This window comes from Notothenia coriiceps, unplaced genomic scaffold (assembly GCF_000735185.1).
Source record: "Notothenia coriiceps isolate Sejong01 unplaced genomic scaffold, NC01 NC01_scaffold00019351, whole genome shotgun sequence".
NCBI lineage: Eukaryota > Metazoa > Chordata > Actinopteri > Perciformes > Nototheniidae > Notothenia > Notothenia coriiceps.
Genome location: NW_011352052.1, coordinates 534,581 through 553,016, shown reverse-complemented (window position 1 = coordinate 553,016; position 18,436 = coordinate 534,581). Strand labels below are relative to the sequence as shown.

The 18,436-nt window shown below is 40.1% G+C and overlaps 1 protein-coding gene and 1 long non-coding RNA gene across 2 annotated transcripts in view; both read left to right on the top strand.

Annotated features, from left to right (window-relative positions):
* LOC104951913 (plexin-A1-like) overlaps window positions 1–18,436 on the top strand; it is a 122,407-nt gene that overhangs the window by 100,486 nt on the left and 3,485 nt on the right. The window contains exons 13-19 of the mRNA XM_010778649.1: window positions 1,047–1,206; window positions 1,324–1,427; window positions 1,522–1,618; window positions 3,774–3,964; window positions 12,814–12,983; window positions 13,267–13,479; window positions 15,830–15,980. Coding sequence (XP_010776951.1) covers window positions 1,047–1,206; window positions 1,324–1,427; window positions 1,522–1,618; window positions 3,774–3,964; window positions 12,814–12,983; window positions 13,267–13,479; window positions 15,830–15,980 — 1,086 coding nt within the window. The remainder of the gene's footprint in view (window positions 1–1,046; window positions 1,207–1,323; window positions 1,428–1,521; window positions 1,619–3,773; window positions 3,965–12,813; window positions 12,984–13,266; window positions 13,480–15,829; window positions 15,981–18,436) is intronic.
* On the top strand, window positions 8,554–10,189 carry LOC104951875 (uncharacterized). Its single transcript, XR_799069.1, has 3 exons — window positions 8,554–8,628; window positions 9,052–9,135; window positions 10,072–10,189. It is a non-coding gene; the product is annotated as an uncharacterized lncRNA (long non-coding RNA).

Genomic DNA, 18,436 nt, shown 5'->3' with positions numbered 1-18,436 from the left:
GGGTCCGAAAACCCTAGGGTTAAACCCTAACCCTAACATGTCACCCATCTCCTTCGCATAGAGTTGATCAGGTTGTTGATTGTGGCCTGTGGAATGTTGGTACACTCCTCTTCAATGGCTGTGCGAAGTTGCTGGATATTGGCAGCAACTGGAACACGCTGTCGTATACGCCGATCCAGAGCATCCCAAACATGCTCAATGGGTGACGGGTTAGGGTTAGGGTTAGGGTTAAACTGACTGGTTTTCGGACCCCCCCAGACCCCCCCAATAAAGCAAAACTGCACGTTTCAGAGTGGCCTTTTATTGTGGCCAGTCTAAGGCACACCTTTGCAATAATCATGCTGTCTAATCAGCATCTTGATATGCCACACCTGTGAGGTGGGATGGATTATCTCGGCAAAGGAGAAGTGCTCACTATCACAGATTTTTTCAGATTAGAATATTTGAGAGAAATGGTTATTTTGTGTATACAGAAAATGTTTTAGATCTTTGAGTTCATCTCATGAAAAATGGGAGCAAAAACAAAAGTGTTGCATTTATATTTTTGTTCAGTGTATGTTGTAGGGATGGGTACTTGCATTATCAACAGATGTTTTCAACAGTTTCCAAACCTGAAGAAGTGAGCGGTAGGCACACAGCATTGAAGAAACAGCTTGAAACGGTGTTTTTTGTTTGTACACACCATGTTTGTTTTGGGTGGAGGAAACATCTGACAATAATTCAGCTCCTGATAAAAACCTCCTGAATGTCTCGATGTGACGTTATCAGAGGATTTGAGGCAGTAATTCCTGTTTGTTACAATTTAAAATTGCGCGGTCAGTTTGTTTTGGAAACCTCTACAATGTATATCTTGTTATTGATGTACACTTAATAAATTCTTATTAGGGGATTCTCACCTCAATGAGTGCAATGACAAGTCCCATGATCCCATGCTTCTTTACAACACCACAAAGTTGTGTCTTTTGTTATTGCTTTGAGTAGGAGAACTATGTTGGCAGAAAATTGGATAATTAGCATTTTAACTTTCCACCTTGTTTTCCCGCCAGACGCTGCACTGTGTGAACCCAGAGAATGAGAACGCCCAAGAGGTGACGGTCAAGTGTCTGAACTGCGACACCATCACTCAGGTCAAGGAGAAGCTGCTCGATGCGGTGTACAAAGGCAGCCCCGACTCACAGAGGCCCAAAGCCTCTGATATGGACCTGGGTAAGAGCCTCAGTACTGTACCTGCAACTGTATGATACACAGCTGTAGTAACTGGCCAAGGTTATGTAACAAATGGTAAGGTTCATTACTTTAAACTTCTGATTCCTCTTCCTGAAGAATGGCGCCAAGGTCGGATGGCCAGAATCATTCTGCAAGATGAAGATGTCACCACTAAAATCGACAATGACTGGAAACGACTCAACACTCTGGCTCACTATCAGGTACAGACGAGCACCAATAGCAGCCACGAGCCAGAGTTTGAACAGCTAGGCTGGTTCATCCACTGAATATTCCTGTGTGTGTTCTGGTGTTCAGGTTACAGACGGCTCACTGATCGCCCTGGTGCCAAAGCAGAACTCTGCCTATAACATCTCCAACTCCTCCACCTTCACCAAGAGCCTCAGCAGATATGGTGAGACCTCCATTCTCCATTTCACTTGACCCTATTTAAATCATTCTGTCACTGATTCCCATCCCTCCCCCCCAAATCCTCTCACTCCTCCATTTGCTCTTTGGTTATCGTGGCCATGATTGGGCTCCATTCTTTGTGAATGGCAATCCTTTTTTTATCCATCGCTATCAGCCCAGGCCAAGGCTATTTCAGGGCCGCTTCCAAGCAGCCCGTAAATGACAGGCATTAAAGTAGACACCTCGATACCCAGCTGATGGAGTGTACGAGAGAAAGAGAGAACACCTGGCACTCAGCGATAGTCAGAGGCCCTGCATCAATATGGTAGACTTCACTGGACAATTCAACTATTTAAAAGATAAATGACTCTGATACAAAATGGGGTGTAACACTCAGGCATGCAATGCTGTAATCATTGTTACTGATCTAGACTAGACTAACAGCAACCTGGATTCCTTATAAAAGTAACATACCAAATGAAGGTTAGTATGTCCATCTTTTTTATCCATGTGTAATATGAAAAGAATATACCTTCTCGGGTATCATTTGTACCTTTATTGGACACTGTAGCAATAGACAGGAAACAGGGGTCGAACATGCGACAAAAAGCCCTTCATTTATGCATTAGGCATTCTAACCATTATGCTTCTGAGCACCCCAAAACAGGCACAGGCTTTTTCCGTTGTGGGCCGTTTTTGATGATTATATACTGAAAATAGCAGGAGAGTGAGAGACCGCTCTTTTTCCCCACCAATCCAATTTCTGTATTTAGGCCCTCGAACAATTAGGGCCGTAAAATCAGTTCCAGGATGTCATTATTTTTTTAAAACACACTTTTATAATATTTTAGATGAATAACTCCACAGTTAGTTTTTTCCTGCGTTTCTCCTGTATTAACCCTTAACTTGTATACGTGAGGAAACTGAACAGAAACAATAAATAGGCAGACTGGAAACCAAAACAAAAAGCTGAAAGACGCAAAATAATGTAGTTGAATAATAATTATTCACGTGACACCAATGTGCAATGCGGTTTAGTGTAAATGTATAAATAGTGCTCATAGACATATATAAGTCTTGACAAACAAGTACCTCAGATTATATGGTATGCTGTTGAGCCTATCTAGTTAGAGGTGACTTGACATAAATAAGAATTAAAGCATTCTAATAAACGCAACACTGAAAATGATATGTCTTGAAATCAACATGTTTTACCGTCTTACCTTGCTCAAATGCACCGCTGTAGCTATTTTGCTTCACAGCGAATACATCTTTAAAACGATGTGATTGTGGAGGTGTGTGTGTGCTCGTGCATGAATATGTGTGTGTAGGAGTGGGTGTGTTTATGAGCACGGGTAAATGTTGGTCACCAGTGGCCATGATGGGTTTGGAATCAAAGCCACTCAGCATCACGAGAGCAACAACAGTAGAACCACCCCACTCTTCTATCCCCTGCTCCCCCATTACTCTCCCTTTCACCCCTCTCTCTCCCACTCACCTTTGTGTCCCTCTGTCCATTTAGCTCACCCACCCCCCTCTTCTCCTGTCATCTCCGCTACATCCTTTCACCACATAGAGAGGCATTGCAACATGCATCAGCAGCTGTGTTTCTTTCATCTTCCCTATCCCCCCTTTCCCACGAGCAACAGCTAGTCAGGAGATTGTCCCGCACCACCACGTCCCAGCTTTCTTTCCCCTCTCCGTGCTAAATGGAACAGTCGCAGATATGCATCTCTTAGCTCCGCTCTAATCAACTTTGACACTCATGCCATGAATAATTAATTAACAGACAGAAAGGAAAAACGAGAGAAGGAGAGGGAGTCACAGTCTGTGAAAGAGAGAGAAAATCATAGAAGAAACACACTCAAGTTTAGGTGATCGACATACAGAATCTGCATGTTTTATTTCTTTATCACCTCACATTTAATTTAGCTAACATTTAATCCAAAGCGACACACATTAAATGCAATCAACCTTCAAGATACAAACTCAAAACAGCAAGGATCCTGCGAGTTTAAAAAAGTGACACCATCTTAAGTGCTACATTAGAAGAATAGCAGGCCCTAAACACTTGCTGGTTTCTGAAACGTTATAAAAAGGCTTTAAAAACAAATCAGCGTATTCCTCCAAATAACTCTGTTTTGTGTTTCCGGCTTTAGAGAGTATGCTGAGGACAGCCAGCAGTCCAGACAGCCTGCGATCCCGAACCCCCATGATCACTCCTGACCTGGAGAGTGGAACCAAATTGTGGCATCTGGTGAAGAACCACGACCACTCGGACCAGAGGGAGGGGGACCGAGGCAGCAAGATGGTGTCTGAGATCTACCTGACCAGGCTGCTAGCTACAAAAGTAAGGAGGAAACTTCACACTTTTTTACAGTCAGGCTTGGAAAAAAACCCTGAAACTGCACTTGAGACCATTGGAGAGCAGTAAAACTCCCCACTGAAACTCCGCCTAATGGAATATTTTCAGCATTAACAGCTCTTTAAGGCGAAGGGATCCACCTCACATATTTGATGGTCTAGGAAACGACTTTTAAAGAGAGCCTGCAGGTCATTGAGGAGTCTTAAAATGTTTTAAATCACATCAGAATCTAAGGTTCTCATATACCAGGTGAAGGTATATACATATAACATTTACATGAATGAATGCTATTGTCCCAAGCACTATACTGAACACATTAGTTACAATCCTCAGTAGAAACAAAGTTCCACAATAGATCAGGTATCACAATGTTCAATTCAAACGGCTTTAAAGTTGCAGCAGGTGCATTAGGTGACACATCAATCTATAGAAAAGAGCCAATTTCATAAGCCTTGGTACAGTGCTTGACTATCTTCAATTAAATAAATAAAATGTAATAGATTCTTACAGCGGCTTCCTTCTGTACGCAACTATTATAGAGGTTGTTTTTACTTTTTTAAGTTAAAACAAACTGCCTGTTATGGAAACCTTAATGTAGATATCAGAATACTGTACATTTTCGTTGGAAAGCAAAAATGTTGCCCTTGAAAATGATAGCTACCGTCCTCTAGTTAGTGCTGTTTCACTCCTAAAGGCCAAAAGAGGCTCAGGTAATTAAAGGTGGGGTATGACATTTATTTCAGAAACACTTTTGTTATATTCCATGGAATGCTCTTAACATCCCGATAGCAATGAATATATTAAATGCTTTGACAATAAATCCATAAAAAAATGTCATCTGTGGAAGCCGTGGCGCTGTAAATAGCACGACCAATCATGGTCGGCCCGGCTAAAATAACTGGATGGCCTACCTGCCTGTCAGCCTTCCATCTGTGCACAAACTTATCTCGTGCCCCTCATTGGTCATGTGCGCGTTCGTGTGTGTTGGAGGAAGGGCTTTGTAAGGAAGTGGCAGATTACCCATTTACCCAAGTAAAAGGTGGTTGCATACGGTATATTGACATTGGAAAAGGACCAAGTACTGATCCTTGACGAATCACAATGGAAAGAGAGTGATGTTTTTTCCTTCCCAGGCTGAACAATCATGGAACAAATTGCAGTTTGAGTACAATTTACACTATTGTAATTATAATGGTTTGGTTTTCCGTAGAACATATGAGCAGTAGGGGTAAGTAACTTGAGCCTGATTTTGCATTGTGGGAAAAGTATCCAAAGCCAGTGAAGCACTTATCAGCTTTGCGACCACAGGTGTTGTTATGGGTGGCGTGGAAGGGTGTATTGTATTGTAGTACACTCTTGATTGATGGTGAAGCTTAATCATGTTTTCGATTTACCAAACCAAATAGTGTAAAACAAAAGGATCCATTGGACACACACACACCCACATGGATAAACAGACTCATCTTGTCCATTTTGGATCCTTGCAACTTTCCTTTTCACCTTCAGTGTCTCTCAATTCAATGGGTGCGTCTCACTTAGGTTATCTTTCATTTCCTCGGTCTCGGTATCACCGGAAGTTGATTTGTCTGCGCCATCTTGAGTAGCGTCCCAGTGGCCTTATTTGTGCCAGAGGGTAGAGGAGCGATAACGGAGGAGCGATAATCGAGGAACTACCAGACCATCCTCTGGTGAAATCCTCAGACACTCGCCCCGCCCCCTTACTGTGTATCGCTCACTGATTGGACGATGNTTGATTAAATGTGAACCTATAAACAAAATAAGACCTGGTTCCCTTAGGCAAGCATATACGGCTGTACAGATGGCAGTTAAATCTGGCCTGACACAGGTGAACTAGTGCAAAGGAGTTCTTTAAGATTCACTCAAAGTAGGTAACAGAATGCTCAAAATCAGCTTAAATAGAAAATAAAAATGAAGACAGCAAAAAAAGTCTGCATAAAGTGAAGGTGTGTTGTTCTCCACCTCCTCAAGAAAAGGTCGTCCTGACAGTCTGATTGGCTGAGAGGATAAATGCACCAAGCTGCTTTCAGCTCATAATTAGGAACCAACAGGTGACCTGAATAACCTCCAATCAACTCAGGAGGAGAGGGACAGTCAACTGAAATGAATTAAGAAAAGGGAATTTCAACAAGTCTCCACAGTGTTAGAGAATTCTACAATACAGTACAAAACACACATACATTCTAAAAAAAAAGGATATTTTTAGCATTAAATAAATAAATATGATTTAGTTCATACCTCAGTTTATTTTTGAATAAAGCTTCTTGTCAATACCATGACAGAAGTGTCAACAATACTAGTACTCTTATTCTCATTGCATATTCTTACTTTAACTTTGAATGTTCAATAAATAATTTGTTTTATTTTCAAATGTTTATTTCATCTTTATTTGTATTTATTTATAAAATAAAACAACTGTGCAAAAATCTTTAATGACTAGTAACTTAATAAATGCTAGATTAATAAATAAAGTTAAAGTACAAGTATGAAGTAGCATAACATTAGAAAGTAAAACATTAAAGGGGACCTCTCATGCCAAATGCACTTTTTGATGTCTTGTATACATAAATGTGTCCCCGGTCTGTCGGGGAACTCACGCAGTGTCAGAAAATAAAACCTTTTCTCTTTTCTTCCTTACCCAAATATTTTAAAATGGGGGTAGAACGAGCGGATACAGATTTGCTGCCGATCTGAAGTAATATCGGATGGTGGACCCACAGAGAGTTGCAATCAGAAACAATGCCTGACGTGTTTTGGACGTAATATCTTTACATTAGCATCGCTAACACTCAGAGCTAACCTGTACTGGAGAGCACATGTGTTTAAAAAGCAAGAAATAAAAAAAGGAACTCACCTTGTGATAAACGCGCAAGAGAAAAAGAATTTGAGCTCCATACTGTTTCAGAAATAATCCTTGATGTGGTTTAGAACAGGATGGCCTTTTATTACAGCAGAATTTAACTTATATATATCTATATTTAGAATTCTGATCAGGCATTAGCTCCGCCTCCTCTTTTATTTTATTTCAAGCCAACGACCCAAAATCTGCATTTCTCTTAACAGGGCTGGAATAGAGGAATATGCGGGATGTCTAAAATGCAGGATCTGATAGTATTTTGAGTAAAACACATCATAGACATGTTTTTATATTTTTTTATATGTCTGAGACCCATAATATATCCCTTAAAATAGCATGATAGGTGGACTTTAAAATGAAACTCATTAATGCTAAATGAATGTACTCGGAAAGCTAGTAACATAGAGATAATATAGAATAGAATAAAAATAAATATAGAATATAACCGTGATAAACAACTAACCACCTAGATGCTTATTTATGATGCTGCGATATGCTAACATGGATTAATATCAACATGTATGTCGATGACATTTTATTTTATTTGCTTGTTTTCAGCTTTAATCTCTCCATCACTTATTCAAATTACAAATGAAGTCAGATAGTGCTGTTGAAATATAAGTTCTTGAAAACCATTATTAAAGTGCACAAAATTCACCTTAAAATGAACCCTACAATCCACAAGAAACTCTGTTAACTCCATGTTTAGTGAGTCATTTGATGTCATTCTGCCAGGAAAGTGGTGCCAGCGTTACCAAAGTGAGCAGCTAACACCGAGGGGAGACCGGGCTCCCTCGGCCTATCCGCATGTTTATTTATTGCTTTTGGTCCGGAGAATTTAAATCCTAAAACCAGACTGCTTCTGTGGTCTGCTGACTCTCCATTACATTCCAGCTTCAGAGGCCCTTCTCTCTACAGCTGTAGAAGAAGAAGAAGAAATTAGATGGGGATATAAAAATGTCAATTGGGGGACACATGGAGTAAACCAGGCTTTAATTTGTGCTCAGGGTGTTGGTGGGGTCACATTAGGAATTTGAGGCTGGAATGTCTTTGGAATGTGTTGAGGAGCACCCAATGAGGGAGAAAAAATAAACCACAGGAAGCTTTTAATTTGCCTGTCCCCATGGGGTCTCTTACTGACAGCAATCAAGCTTTGGTAGTGCAAACCACCATGCTTTGGAGAGTTATGGATTACATCCAACGGGATAAAAACAAAGGTAACCGTATTGCCTTGCAGATACATTAAACATATACGTAATCAGATAACGGTTACAGTTCATTTCAAGTTCAAGGAATGTTATATTATGAAGCACATGCATTTAAATACTTCACAATAACACCAATTATCTATTAAAAAGGCCTTATTATATTTGTCGGGGATGTCCCTTTCCTGTCGTGTGTTATATAGGTTTTTGTGCTTATAAATGATCTGCAAAGACTCAAATCCGTTTTGTAATGCATTAGGTGGACACCTGATTTGTTAAACAAAAATACTGTGATGTTTCTTTTCTCTAGTATTTCTGGCATTGCAAATCATTTTGAGGTAATCCAAATTCCTCAGAAAGTAATCAGGTAACATTAGTACTTTACTGATTACTTTTCTTTACAGGTAGATAGTCATTGTAATGGATTACATTTTTAAAGCAACCCTCCCAACTATGCAGGATGAAATCTGCACATCGTGACTTTGCCTCCTCTTCCTCCTGCAGGGCAATAAAGGTAAAACAGGCGTGATCATCGCGGCCTACATGCACTACAGCAAGATCTCTGCAGGGTGAGTGTGTTTCAGTTTGTGTGTTCAAGACATCCAAAGAAACACCATTTGACATGTTCATAAAACATCCACACATTAAAGTGTATTGAACACATCGGATTACATTTCACATGTACATTTCCAACGTGCTTAAACGTAGCAACAGTGTGTCTCGTGTGTGATGTGTGTACCTGCGGCACAATGGTTTCCATTCAGATGCTGTTGATAAGTTGTTTTGATAAATGAAGCCCAGTGGATTTAGTGCAGGAACAGTGGAAACGGCTTCATCCTGTGTCCAATGCCAGCTGTATCCTCTCCATGTTCACTCTGCTGCAAGTCCCTTGATGGAAGTGTGTGTGTGTGTGTGTGTGTGTGTGTGTGTGTGTGTGTGTGTGTGTGTGTGTGTGTGTGTGTGTGTGTGTGTGTGTGTGTGTGTGTGTGCAGGGCGGACCAGGCTCTCAGTACTCTGGCCATGAGGAAGTTCTGTGAAGATAAGGTGTCCTCTTCTCTGCAGCCGTCCCAAAACAGGTAGAGGCCACGAGATAAAATGAGGGGAAATGGGCCGGGGTCGATTAGTGGTGGTAGTGGGTGTGGTGGGTTGAGGCTGTCCTTCAGCATAGTAGAGGTTGGTAAATGCGTAACCATTTACCATAAAATGTAGCTTCAAGCTCTTCATACGTATAACTTCTGGATTTCCCTTTTCACAGCAGACTTTTGACATCTTAAAAAGAAGATTAATGATGGCTGCATTCCAATTAGCTTTCTTTGGAGTCAGGACCCGGTGTTTTGCATGCTGGCTCACTGGTACATTGGAATATAATGGAGCCCTTGGTAATGCTTTTAGGAATACCTTCATTTACGACAGCAGGCAGATGTAGGTCAAAAAGTTTGTAATGTATCCAAGTCGTACATTTAGTGGAAAAACACTTGGATATTCTCAACAACAAACTCATAGCGCCATCATTTGTTTGTCATCAACAGTGACAGTGTCAAAATATCTCCAATTTTTTTTTATTTCTATGTTCCTAATCTATTATTTTAGGATCAAACATAACAATAGGTTTACTTTCGCAAAGATAATAGTCAAGGGAATCGTTTTAACATTTTGGAGAATATGCATACAGTATTCTCTTTCTTGTGTTCTCTTTCTATATGAGAAAATCAACGACTGATTGATATCTATATTTTCATTTAACTTTGGGCAAGCGATAAAGCATACATCCCAAAGTCACACTAGTGCTGCAAGGTGAAATGTGACACTAACAAGAATGGTTTTGTACTGACGGGATTGCGTCAAATATTTAGACTCGCCTGTCCTCCTCCTCTGAAGATAACTCGGTTGGCGTTCTATCTGAGAACAGCATGTCAGCATTCTTCTCCTCTCTTTGATAGATGCTTGTACATGATCTCCATCTGTTAGGGTTAATCTCTTATTTGTATCTCACAACGATCTGTCTCTTATAGATACATCTATTACTTTGGGGGCCTTCTGTCGGGGGCCATCAAGATGAACAGCAGCCCTCTCTTCCTGCACCAGGTGCTCATCCCGTCACTCCCCAACTTCCAGGGGGAAGGAGGTGAGCTCTTCATCTATTCGCCAAATCACAAAATAAATACAGTCTCCTTTCTCTTATTTGACCCTCCATTTTTTTTATTGATATCCAATTCAGCCTACTTCAATATTTCGACTCATCGTGCTATGTTTTAATGACAACTATGATTATTAAATAGTCCTTTTACATAAAGAATAACTATACCTTTGTATTAAAAGAATAAATGATAAAAAAAGGAAATGGTTAGAACTGACAATAAGTACATTTACAAACTTTGATTGGACTTTATTTATATAGCAATCATATTTGAGGAGACTTGTAATACTTGTGTGGATGGATTTAATGGTTAAAAATCCAGAGATAAAAAAAAACTTTTATTACCAAGGTGTCTTTCTTGTTTTCCCATGCTCTATCACTCTATTTAGCAATGTATGTCTTGATACATTTTTTCATTTGTCTCATTGGTGATCCTTCCCGAGTATCAGCCATAACCACAAAATACAGTATAACGTCAAATGCATTATCCAAACACACATCACCTCCTGCTTCCTTTAAACTGAATACCAATCTTGCCTGTAAAAATGTAAATGTCTGCCGGTACCATTATAAATGATTTAGTCCTATATAGTGGCATGAAAAAATAACTTAAAGGTCACCTATTGTGCAAAATCCAATTGTTCATGTGTCCCCTCTGTGTTAAGAGATTCGGAAAGTTTCAGGAAACAATATTATTTCTCTTTTTGTCCTGATCCATTCATATAAAAACCTGTCTGAAAATTAGCTAATTAGATTCTGGCCATTTTGTGATGTCACAATGTTTTTAGGGTTGTGTAACCATTAGCCAATAACAAACCAAGGTAACACCGCCCACCTTATCACCTGAATCTCCTCCTAGAGCACCAATGGGTGCGTTTCACTTCTCTTATTTTTCATTTCCTCGCTCCTCGGTCTCGGTATCACCGGAAGTTGATTTTTATCTGCGCCATCTTGAGTACCGTCCCAGTGGCTTTATTTGTGCCGGAGTACCGAAGATCGAGGATCAAGGAGCGATAACGGAGGAGCGATAATCGAGGAACTACCAGACCATCCTCCGGTGAAATCCTCAGACACTCGCCCCGCCCCCTTACTGTGTATCGCTCACTGATTGGACGATGCAGCGCATGCACTGATCTCGCTGCTGTCAGACGATCAGAGCTAATGTGGCGTCATCACAAACGGACGTCGCTTCACTTGACGCTCCGGAGGAAACAACGTCCCATTGCTCTTAAAACTCATTTCCCTGCTTCTCGTGGTTTCCTTACGTCTCTCCATGCGTCCCTGGTGGGAGGGACTAAATGCAGGGAAACGACGCAAGTGAGGGACGCAAGGAATCCATTCAACCGAAGTGAAACGCACCTAATGTCTTCATTGTAAGAGGGGGATGGAAATGTAGCAATGGGCAGCATTTACAAGAGAGCACGCTTTTCAATTTCCACTGGTAATCAGAAGAATCAGATTAATAAAAATGTGCTTGTGGTGCAGAGTGCAGGGATGCAGATACAGGAGGTGTCATGAGACAGGTTGTTTGTTGAGGGATTGAAGATTTGGCCGTGTAGGGTTAGAAAAAATAAAAAAGAGGCAAATACAATTGAGAAGCTCATTTTTTCCATGTCTCTCCTTGTCTGTCTTTCTGCGTCTGTTTGCCTGGGCTTCCCGTCCCGTCATGCAGATCTCAGTTCTTTGATCTGCAACAGAATTCATTCCTGTTCCATTTGGCTATGGCTGACTAAATAAATTTCCTCTGTAATAGATTCTGCCAGATGGAAAAGAGTGGGAAACAAATGTGTTGTTAGGGAAATTCGTTTAGCTTTATTTCATTTGATTATGTTGAAGCATTGTCATTGGTGGAAGAGCCTGCGTTCCTGTTTGTGACCCTGCAGAGCTCAGTGGGCAGAGCGAGGCAGTCACACAGCCAAAGTTATAGCTGTGATTCCCATTGGGGTCATTCATATTAAATGCACATGCTAATGGCCCATTCAGGTACTGCGATACAAGTGGCTGGAAATGGTTCACTTTATTCTGTCACACTACACAGTGAAACTATAATTATTTGTATTCTTTACCTTCTCTCTGCGATTTCTTAAGATTATTTTATTGTAATTAACAGGAGTATAACAAATCTAAGTGAGCAGTGTTTTTGAGGGTGGCTGGATTATTCACGAGTGCCAACACAAAGGTTCTCTAAACATGAATGACCAATATCAATATATTTAATACAAACTTAACAATAAACCCTTTAAAAACAAAGGTCAAAGTTGCCATAGTAAGGCCAAAACAAAATAAAAAAATTAGGTGCTATTTATTATTATTTTTCTTATTAATCTTCTTATTAATTTTATAAATGCAAATATATATTTCAATTATGTGTTCTATGATGATTTATTTTTTCCTATTTTAATTTAGATATTTTTCGTTTAGGTAAAAAAACTCTCTTGGATTTTAGGCATACAATCGAATGCATTGATAGAAAACAAAACTAAACTCCATTCCTATTAAGACTGGTCAAATAATTGAGAGCAGCATGAAACAAACTACAGTGTAATCTTAATGAACAGTTTTACCTCCTCATTATTAATGTCCCTTGTTTCCTCTCCCTCATCGTCCCTCCCTTCAGGGCACGCTGCAGAAGTTTGTGGACGACCTGTTTGAGACCATCTTCAGCACGGCACACAGAGGCAGCGCTCTGCCGCTGGCCATCAAGTACATGTTCGACTTCCTGGACGAGCAGGCCGACAAACACTCCATCACAGACTGCGATGTACGGCATACCTGGAAGAGCAACTGGTGAGTGACATTTTGTGTTTGTTTTTTGTCAGCTTCAGCAGTACTTTGCCTGAAGGCAGCGGCACCTACTGAGCAAGATACTTACAATATAAACCATCAGAAAAAAGCTTTAATGCACACAAAGTGATGTATTATAGACAACATTAGAAAAAGCAACCGTAGCATTCAGTTACTTCCAATTATGTTTTATTAAAGCATGCTCTTATAGCATATTTCTAAGTTACATTCAACCATCCATTGTTACTTTCTTTTCTTAAATGTCTCTTCTGTATTGCCTCTCCAGTCTTCCTCTGCGGTTCTGGGTGAACGTCATCAAGAACCCTCAGTTTGTATTCGACATCCACAAGAACAGTATCACGGACGCTTGCCTGTCTGTGGTGGCCCAGACTTTCATGGACTCCTGTTCGACGTCAGAACACAAGCTGGGAAAAGACTCTCCTTCAAATAAGCTTCTCTACGCTAAAGACATCCCCAACTACAAGAACTGGGTGGAAAGGTAAGTTAAACACAGTAAGAATGACATTCAGTGCGATATTAAATTGGTTATTATGAGGTGTTTGAAGCCGGGAGGGTTGACTAATGCCTCAACTCCAAAGAGAAGTGAGTTAGAGTGGCGAAAGTTAATTACACTTCCAAACTACTAAGCTACAAATAACTGTGAGATAATGATAACTTAACAGGTTGAACTTTATCTGAAGCTCACATTTGAAGCATTTCACTGGAGGCAGAGTACACAGTTTGATTAAATTAGCGTGAAGAAATCCTGTACTGTAATTACAGCTTGCTCCAGGCCCGTGAATATCAAATAGGGAGTGAAGAAAATGTCTGTAAAACCAGTTCTATCAGTTACATTTTTAACTTAAAAATGTCCCTTTTGACTTCGCCTGTGAAGAAGCAAGAGATGTAAACAGAAAACAAAAATGAATGATGGAATGTTAGCAACGGTTTCTTCTTTTCTTGCTGACTGAAAAACGTCCTCTAGTTCACCCTTCATATTTTATTCAGGTCCAGGAAGTCTAACTAAACCCTGGATAAGTTATGCACTTGCACGCATGTTTGTTGTTTCTGCTTTATGGGGAAGCGTCCAACAGTAGTTTGGGCAATGTAAAGCAGCTCCTGACACAGAATTCATTCATATTGTAAGAAATAATTAAGGAGACAGTATTTTTTCTGATACAGACAGTGCCAAAAACAAAGATTAGCAACCGCTGATGATTCAAAAAAGAGGGATACAATTAAATGATTGTATATTACGTCACCAGTGTGCATTCTCCCTTGTTTTGGTTGCTGCAGGAGCTAAAACAGAGCAGACAACTGTCCTGCCAATTCCTCTGTTTATTTCCAGCATCATACTTGAGTGTGCTACAGTAAGCCCTATAAGGCTTGCAGGGAGTGTTTGCAGGCGGTGTGAGATAAGGATTTATAGGTGATGGTTAATTGGGTGCAGTTAAACCTTGTTTCTATTATGCCTCCTAACCCGCACTCAACCCCGCGCTGCCCGCTGCAGTAAACCTTTAGATAGCTGAGATATGGATTCTGCAAAACAGGTCTGGGTTCAGCTCAATATCAGGATATACTCTTAATATACTCTATTGTATTCTGCCCGCCGCAAGTCCAATAGACGTTTTACTCGGAGGATAATGCGAAGCTTGTTGCTGCTCAGACCGCATGGACCTCAATAATGCTCTCAGACATAATAACAAGGTATGATCAGGAAAGAGACGAAGGCTGAATCTTCTCTGTCAGTACACTCCATTACATCTTTTATTATCGACTGATATTTGTTTCGAATGCACAAAAAGAAAAGACAAGGAATTCAACCATACAAATGTGAAAGTGAAAGAGAATAACAACTTTAACAATATAAGATATGTTATTCTACTTATGGTATTGTAAATACACTATAAGTTTTGCAATAGTATATACATTAGATAAATTATATCGATAATGAAAAATAGAATAAATGAAGAGATGGTAATGAGATCTCAAATAAACACTAAATAGAGAGCTCCTTATTAAATCCAGTGTATGAGTCTGGTAAAAAAAAAACATTGTTGCGGCTAATGCATTTATTCACAATATTTAAATATAATATATATATATATATATTTTATATATATGTATATTCCAAAAAGTTTAAATGTATAGGAATTAAATGAGATTATCCTATACTGTAATATGTAAAAATCATCTAAAACCTTGACTATCATAACTAAACCAGTTTTGCCTGAGGTGTTACTCAAAGCAGACAGTTATTGCCTCGGGCATATATCTCTTTATTTTTCATTTCTCACAAGGGTAGTCAAATATAAAGCTGGAGTTATGCAAAGTTAAATGAACCTCCCTGACTACAAAGACCTTAAACTAAAAATCCCATATTCTTACACTGACTTGCACTGAAAACATATATGTTTAATCTTAGAAAGTCAGGCATGTATAAAGGGAATTGGGAACAGCATTGGAGGCGGGGCACCGTTTATTCCTATGAAAGTTGCTCAGTGGCGCACAAAGTCAAAACGGATCATCAAGGGATCTGGGACCAGACAGCATCTTTATCACAATGTTAGTCAATGGGAAAGGTCTTAATGGGCCCTAATGACATCGGTGACTCAGACAGAAGTTGTAATACCGCCGTTTGGCCACCACAAAACCCTTTCTTCAGCTGCCAGCTCACTTCCTTGGCGTTTATTTGCCGTCCACTCCTCTTGTCCTTGAAAAAGATACTGCAACATCAATTCAACATGGAAAGTGCTCGCCAGCTGCCTCTGTTTGCAAACCAGTAGGTGAAGTTTTGGATGGAATAAAAATGGTTCGGTACATTAAACTCTTTCTGACCTCTCCTCTAGGTATTACTCGGATATCTCCCGCATGCCAGTCATCAGTGATCAGGACATGAGTGCCTACCTGGCAGAGCAGTCCCGCCTGCACGTCAGCCAGTTCAACAGTATGTCGGCGCTGCACGAAATCTACTCCTACATTATCAAATACAAAGACGAGGTGAGCTCCAGTGTGATCAAATGGAATGGAAAATAACGGGGTTAGCTTTCTGTGATCCCCCTTCTACTTGTTTTGACTAATGCCATGAGGTCATTTGAATTCAATTACACTGATAACCAGTCCACATTGGTAAGGGCTGGAAGGAATTATCACCATTAGGGTGCACATTAGGCGATGAGCTTACCACATTATGGAGCTAATGGAGCTTCATTAGATGGGACTTGCATGCACAGTCCGATAGCTGCTGCTGGTTGATTACAACTGGACGTTTGGGTTCAAAATCAGGATTGTGTGTGCAGTGTTCATCTGTTAATGGAATAGTTTGTCATTTTGAGGTGTACGCTCATTTGCTTTTTTTTAATAAGATTTAGACCAGAAGATTGATACGAATTTGATCATAGCTGTCTTGTTAAACAAACAAAATAAAACAAATGTTCTGGTTTTAATTTTCTTAGCTGGACAAATTTACTTCCTGAAATTTCCGTCGGGCGCTCCCAGTGTTAATAAGGTCAACAAAAACAATGACTAAATTGTTTCCTCCAAAAACTTTTTTGACATCTAAGACTAAACAATGTCGAGAAGGTGAAGGTGTAATGATAGAGTAACTGTGATTGCATTAACATGCAATATTGTTGACAAATAAAGACTGAAATGTAGTTTGAATAATAAAAACTTTGTCGAAATGTCTCTTTTTTTGTTGACAAAAACATATTGGTTGTATAGTATTAAAGTATACCCAGATTCATTTAAATAAAACAGGATGCCCTTAACTAAATTTGATTAAAAAGAACTGAAAAGGACATTTGACATAAGAATAAATAACAAAACAAATGTGCCATCCATCAATGGTTTATTTACAACTTCATATCATCGACAAGAGAAGACTGATAAGTACACACATATATACAGGACTGTCTCAGAAAATTAGAATATTGTGATAAAGTTCTTTATTTTCTGTAATGCAATTAAAAAAACAAAAATGTCATACATTCTGGATTCATTACAAATCAACTGAAATATTGCAAGCCTTTTATTATTTTAATATTGCTGATTATGGCATACAGCTTAAGAAAACTCAAATATCCTATCTCTAAATATTAGAATATCATGAAAAGTATACCACTAGTAGGGAGTTCAACGAAATCACTTGAATCGTCTAATTTAACTCGAAACACCCTGCAAGGGTTCCTGAGCCTTGGAAAAAACACTCAGCTTCGGTTCAGTAAACTAAATCACAAGTATGGGAAGAACTGCTGATCTGACTGCCTGTCCGGAGGACCGTCATTGAACCACCCTCCATCAGGAGGGTAAGGACACAAAAAGAAATTTCTTCAAAAGAGCAAGCTGTTCACAGAAGTGCAGTTTCAAAGGCACATCCACAGAAAGTCTTTTGGAAGGGGGGAAATTGTGGCAGGAAACGCTGCACAACCCAAAAGCAAGAGAGATGACCGCAGCCTAACAGCCATTGTGAAGAAGAGTCGTTTCCAAGATTTGGGGGAGCTTCAAAAGACAGTGGACTGAAGCTGGAGTCCAGGTATCCAAAAGTCACTGTTCACAGACGTGTCCGGGAAATGGCGCTACAATAGCCGTATTCCCATGGTCAAGCCACTTCTGAACTCAAGACAACGGAAGAGGCGTCTTGACTTGGGGCTAAGGAAAAGAACACTGGACAGTTGCACAGTGGTCAAAAAAGTCCTCTTTTCAGACGAAAGCAACGTTTTGTATTTCATTTGGAAGTCAAGGCGCCAGAGTCTGGGAGAAAGGGCTGGGAGAGAGGAGCAAGTTGGCTTGAAATCCAGTGTGAAGTTACCCACACGTCAGCGGATGTGTTTGTGGTGAGGTCATGGTCAGCTGCTGGGTGTTGGTCCACTGTGTTTCATCAAGCCCAGAGGTACATGCAGCGTGTACCAAGAGATTTTTAGAGCAACTACATGCATTCCGTCTGCTGAAAAGCTCTATGGAGATGAGGAATTCATTTTCCAGCATGATCTGGCACACTGCCCACAGTGCCAAAACCCCAGATAACTGGTTACTGACCATGGCATTACTGTCCTCGAATTGGCCTGTCAAATTCCCCTGACCTGAACCCCATAGAGAATATGTGGGTATTGGAAGAAGAAGCTGAAAGACAACCAGACCCAACAAATGCTAGATGAGCTAAAGGCCGACTATTTGAAGCATCCTGGGCATCAATAACACCTCAGGCAATGCCCACAGGCTGATTGCCTCCATGCCACGCCGCATTGATGCAGTAATCGCGTGCCAAAAGGATTCCACCAAGTACTGAGTGCATAATGGACATTTTTGTTTTTTTAATTGCATTACAGAAAATAAAGAACTTTATCACAATATTCTAATTTTCTGAGACAGTCCTGTAAAGGTGTAAAGCACAGGGGCTCTTTGGAAGCAGAAGATCACAATGGAGCAAAAATAAAGCAATGCGTCCAATTATGCTC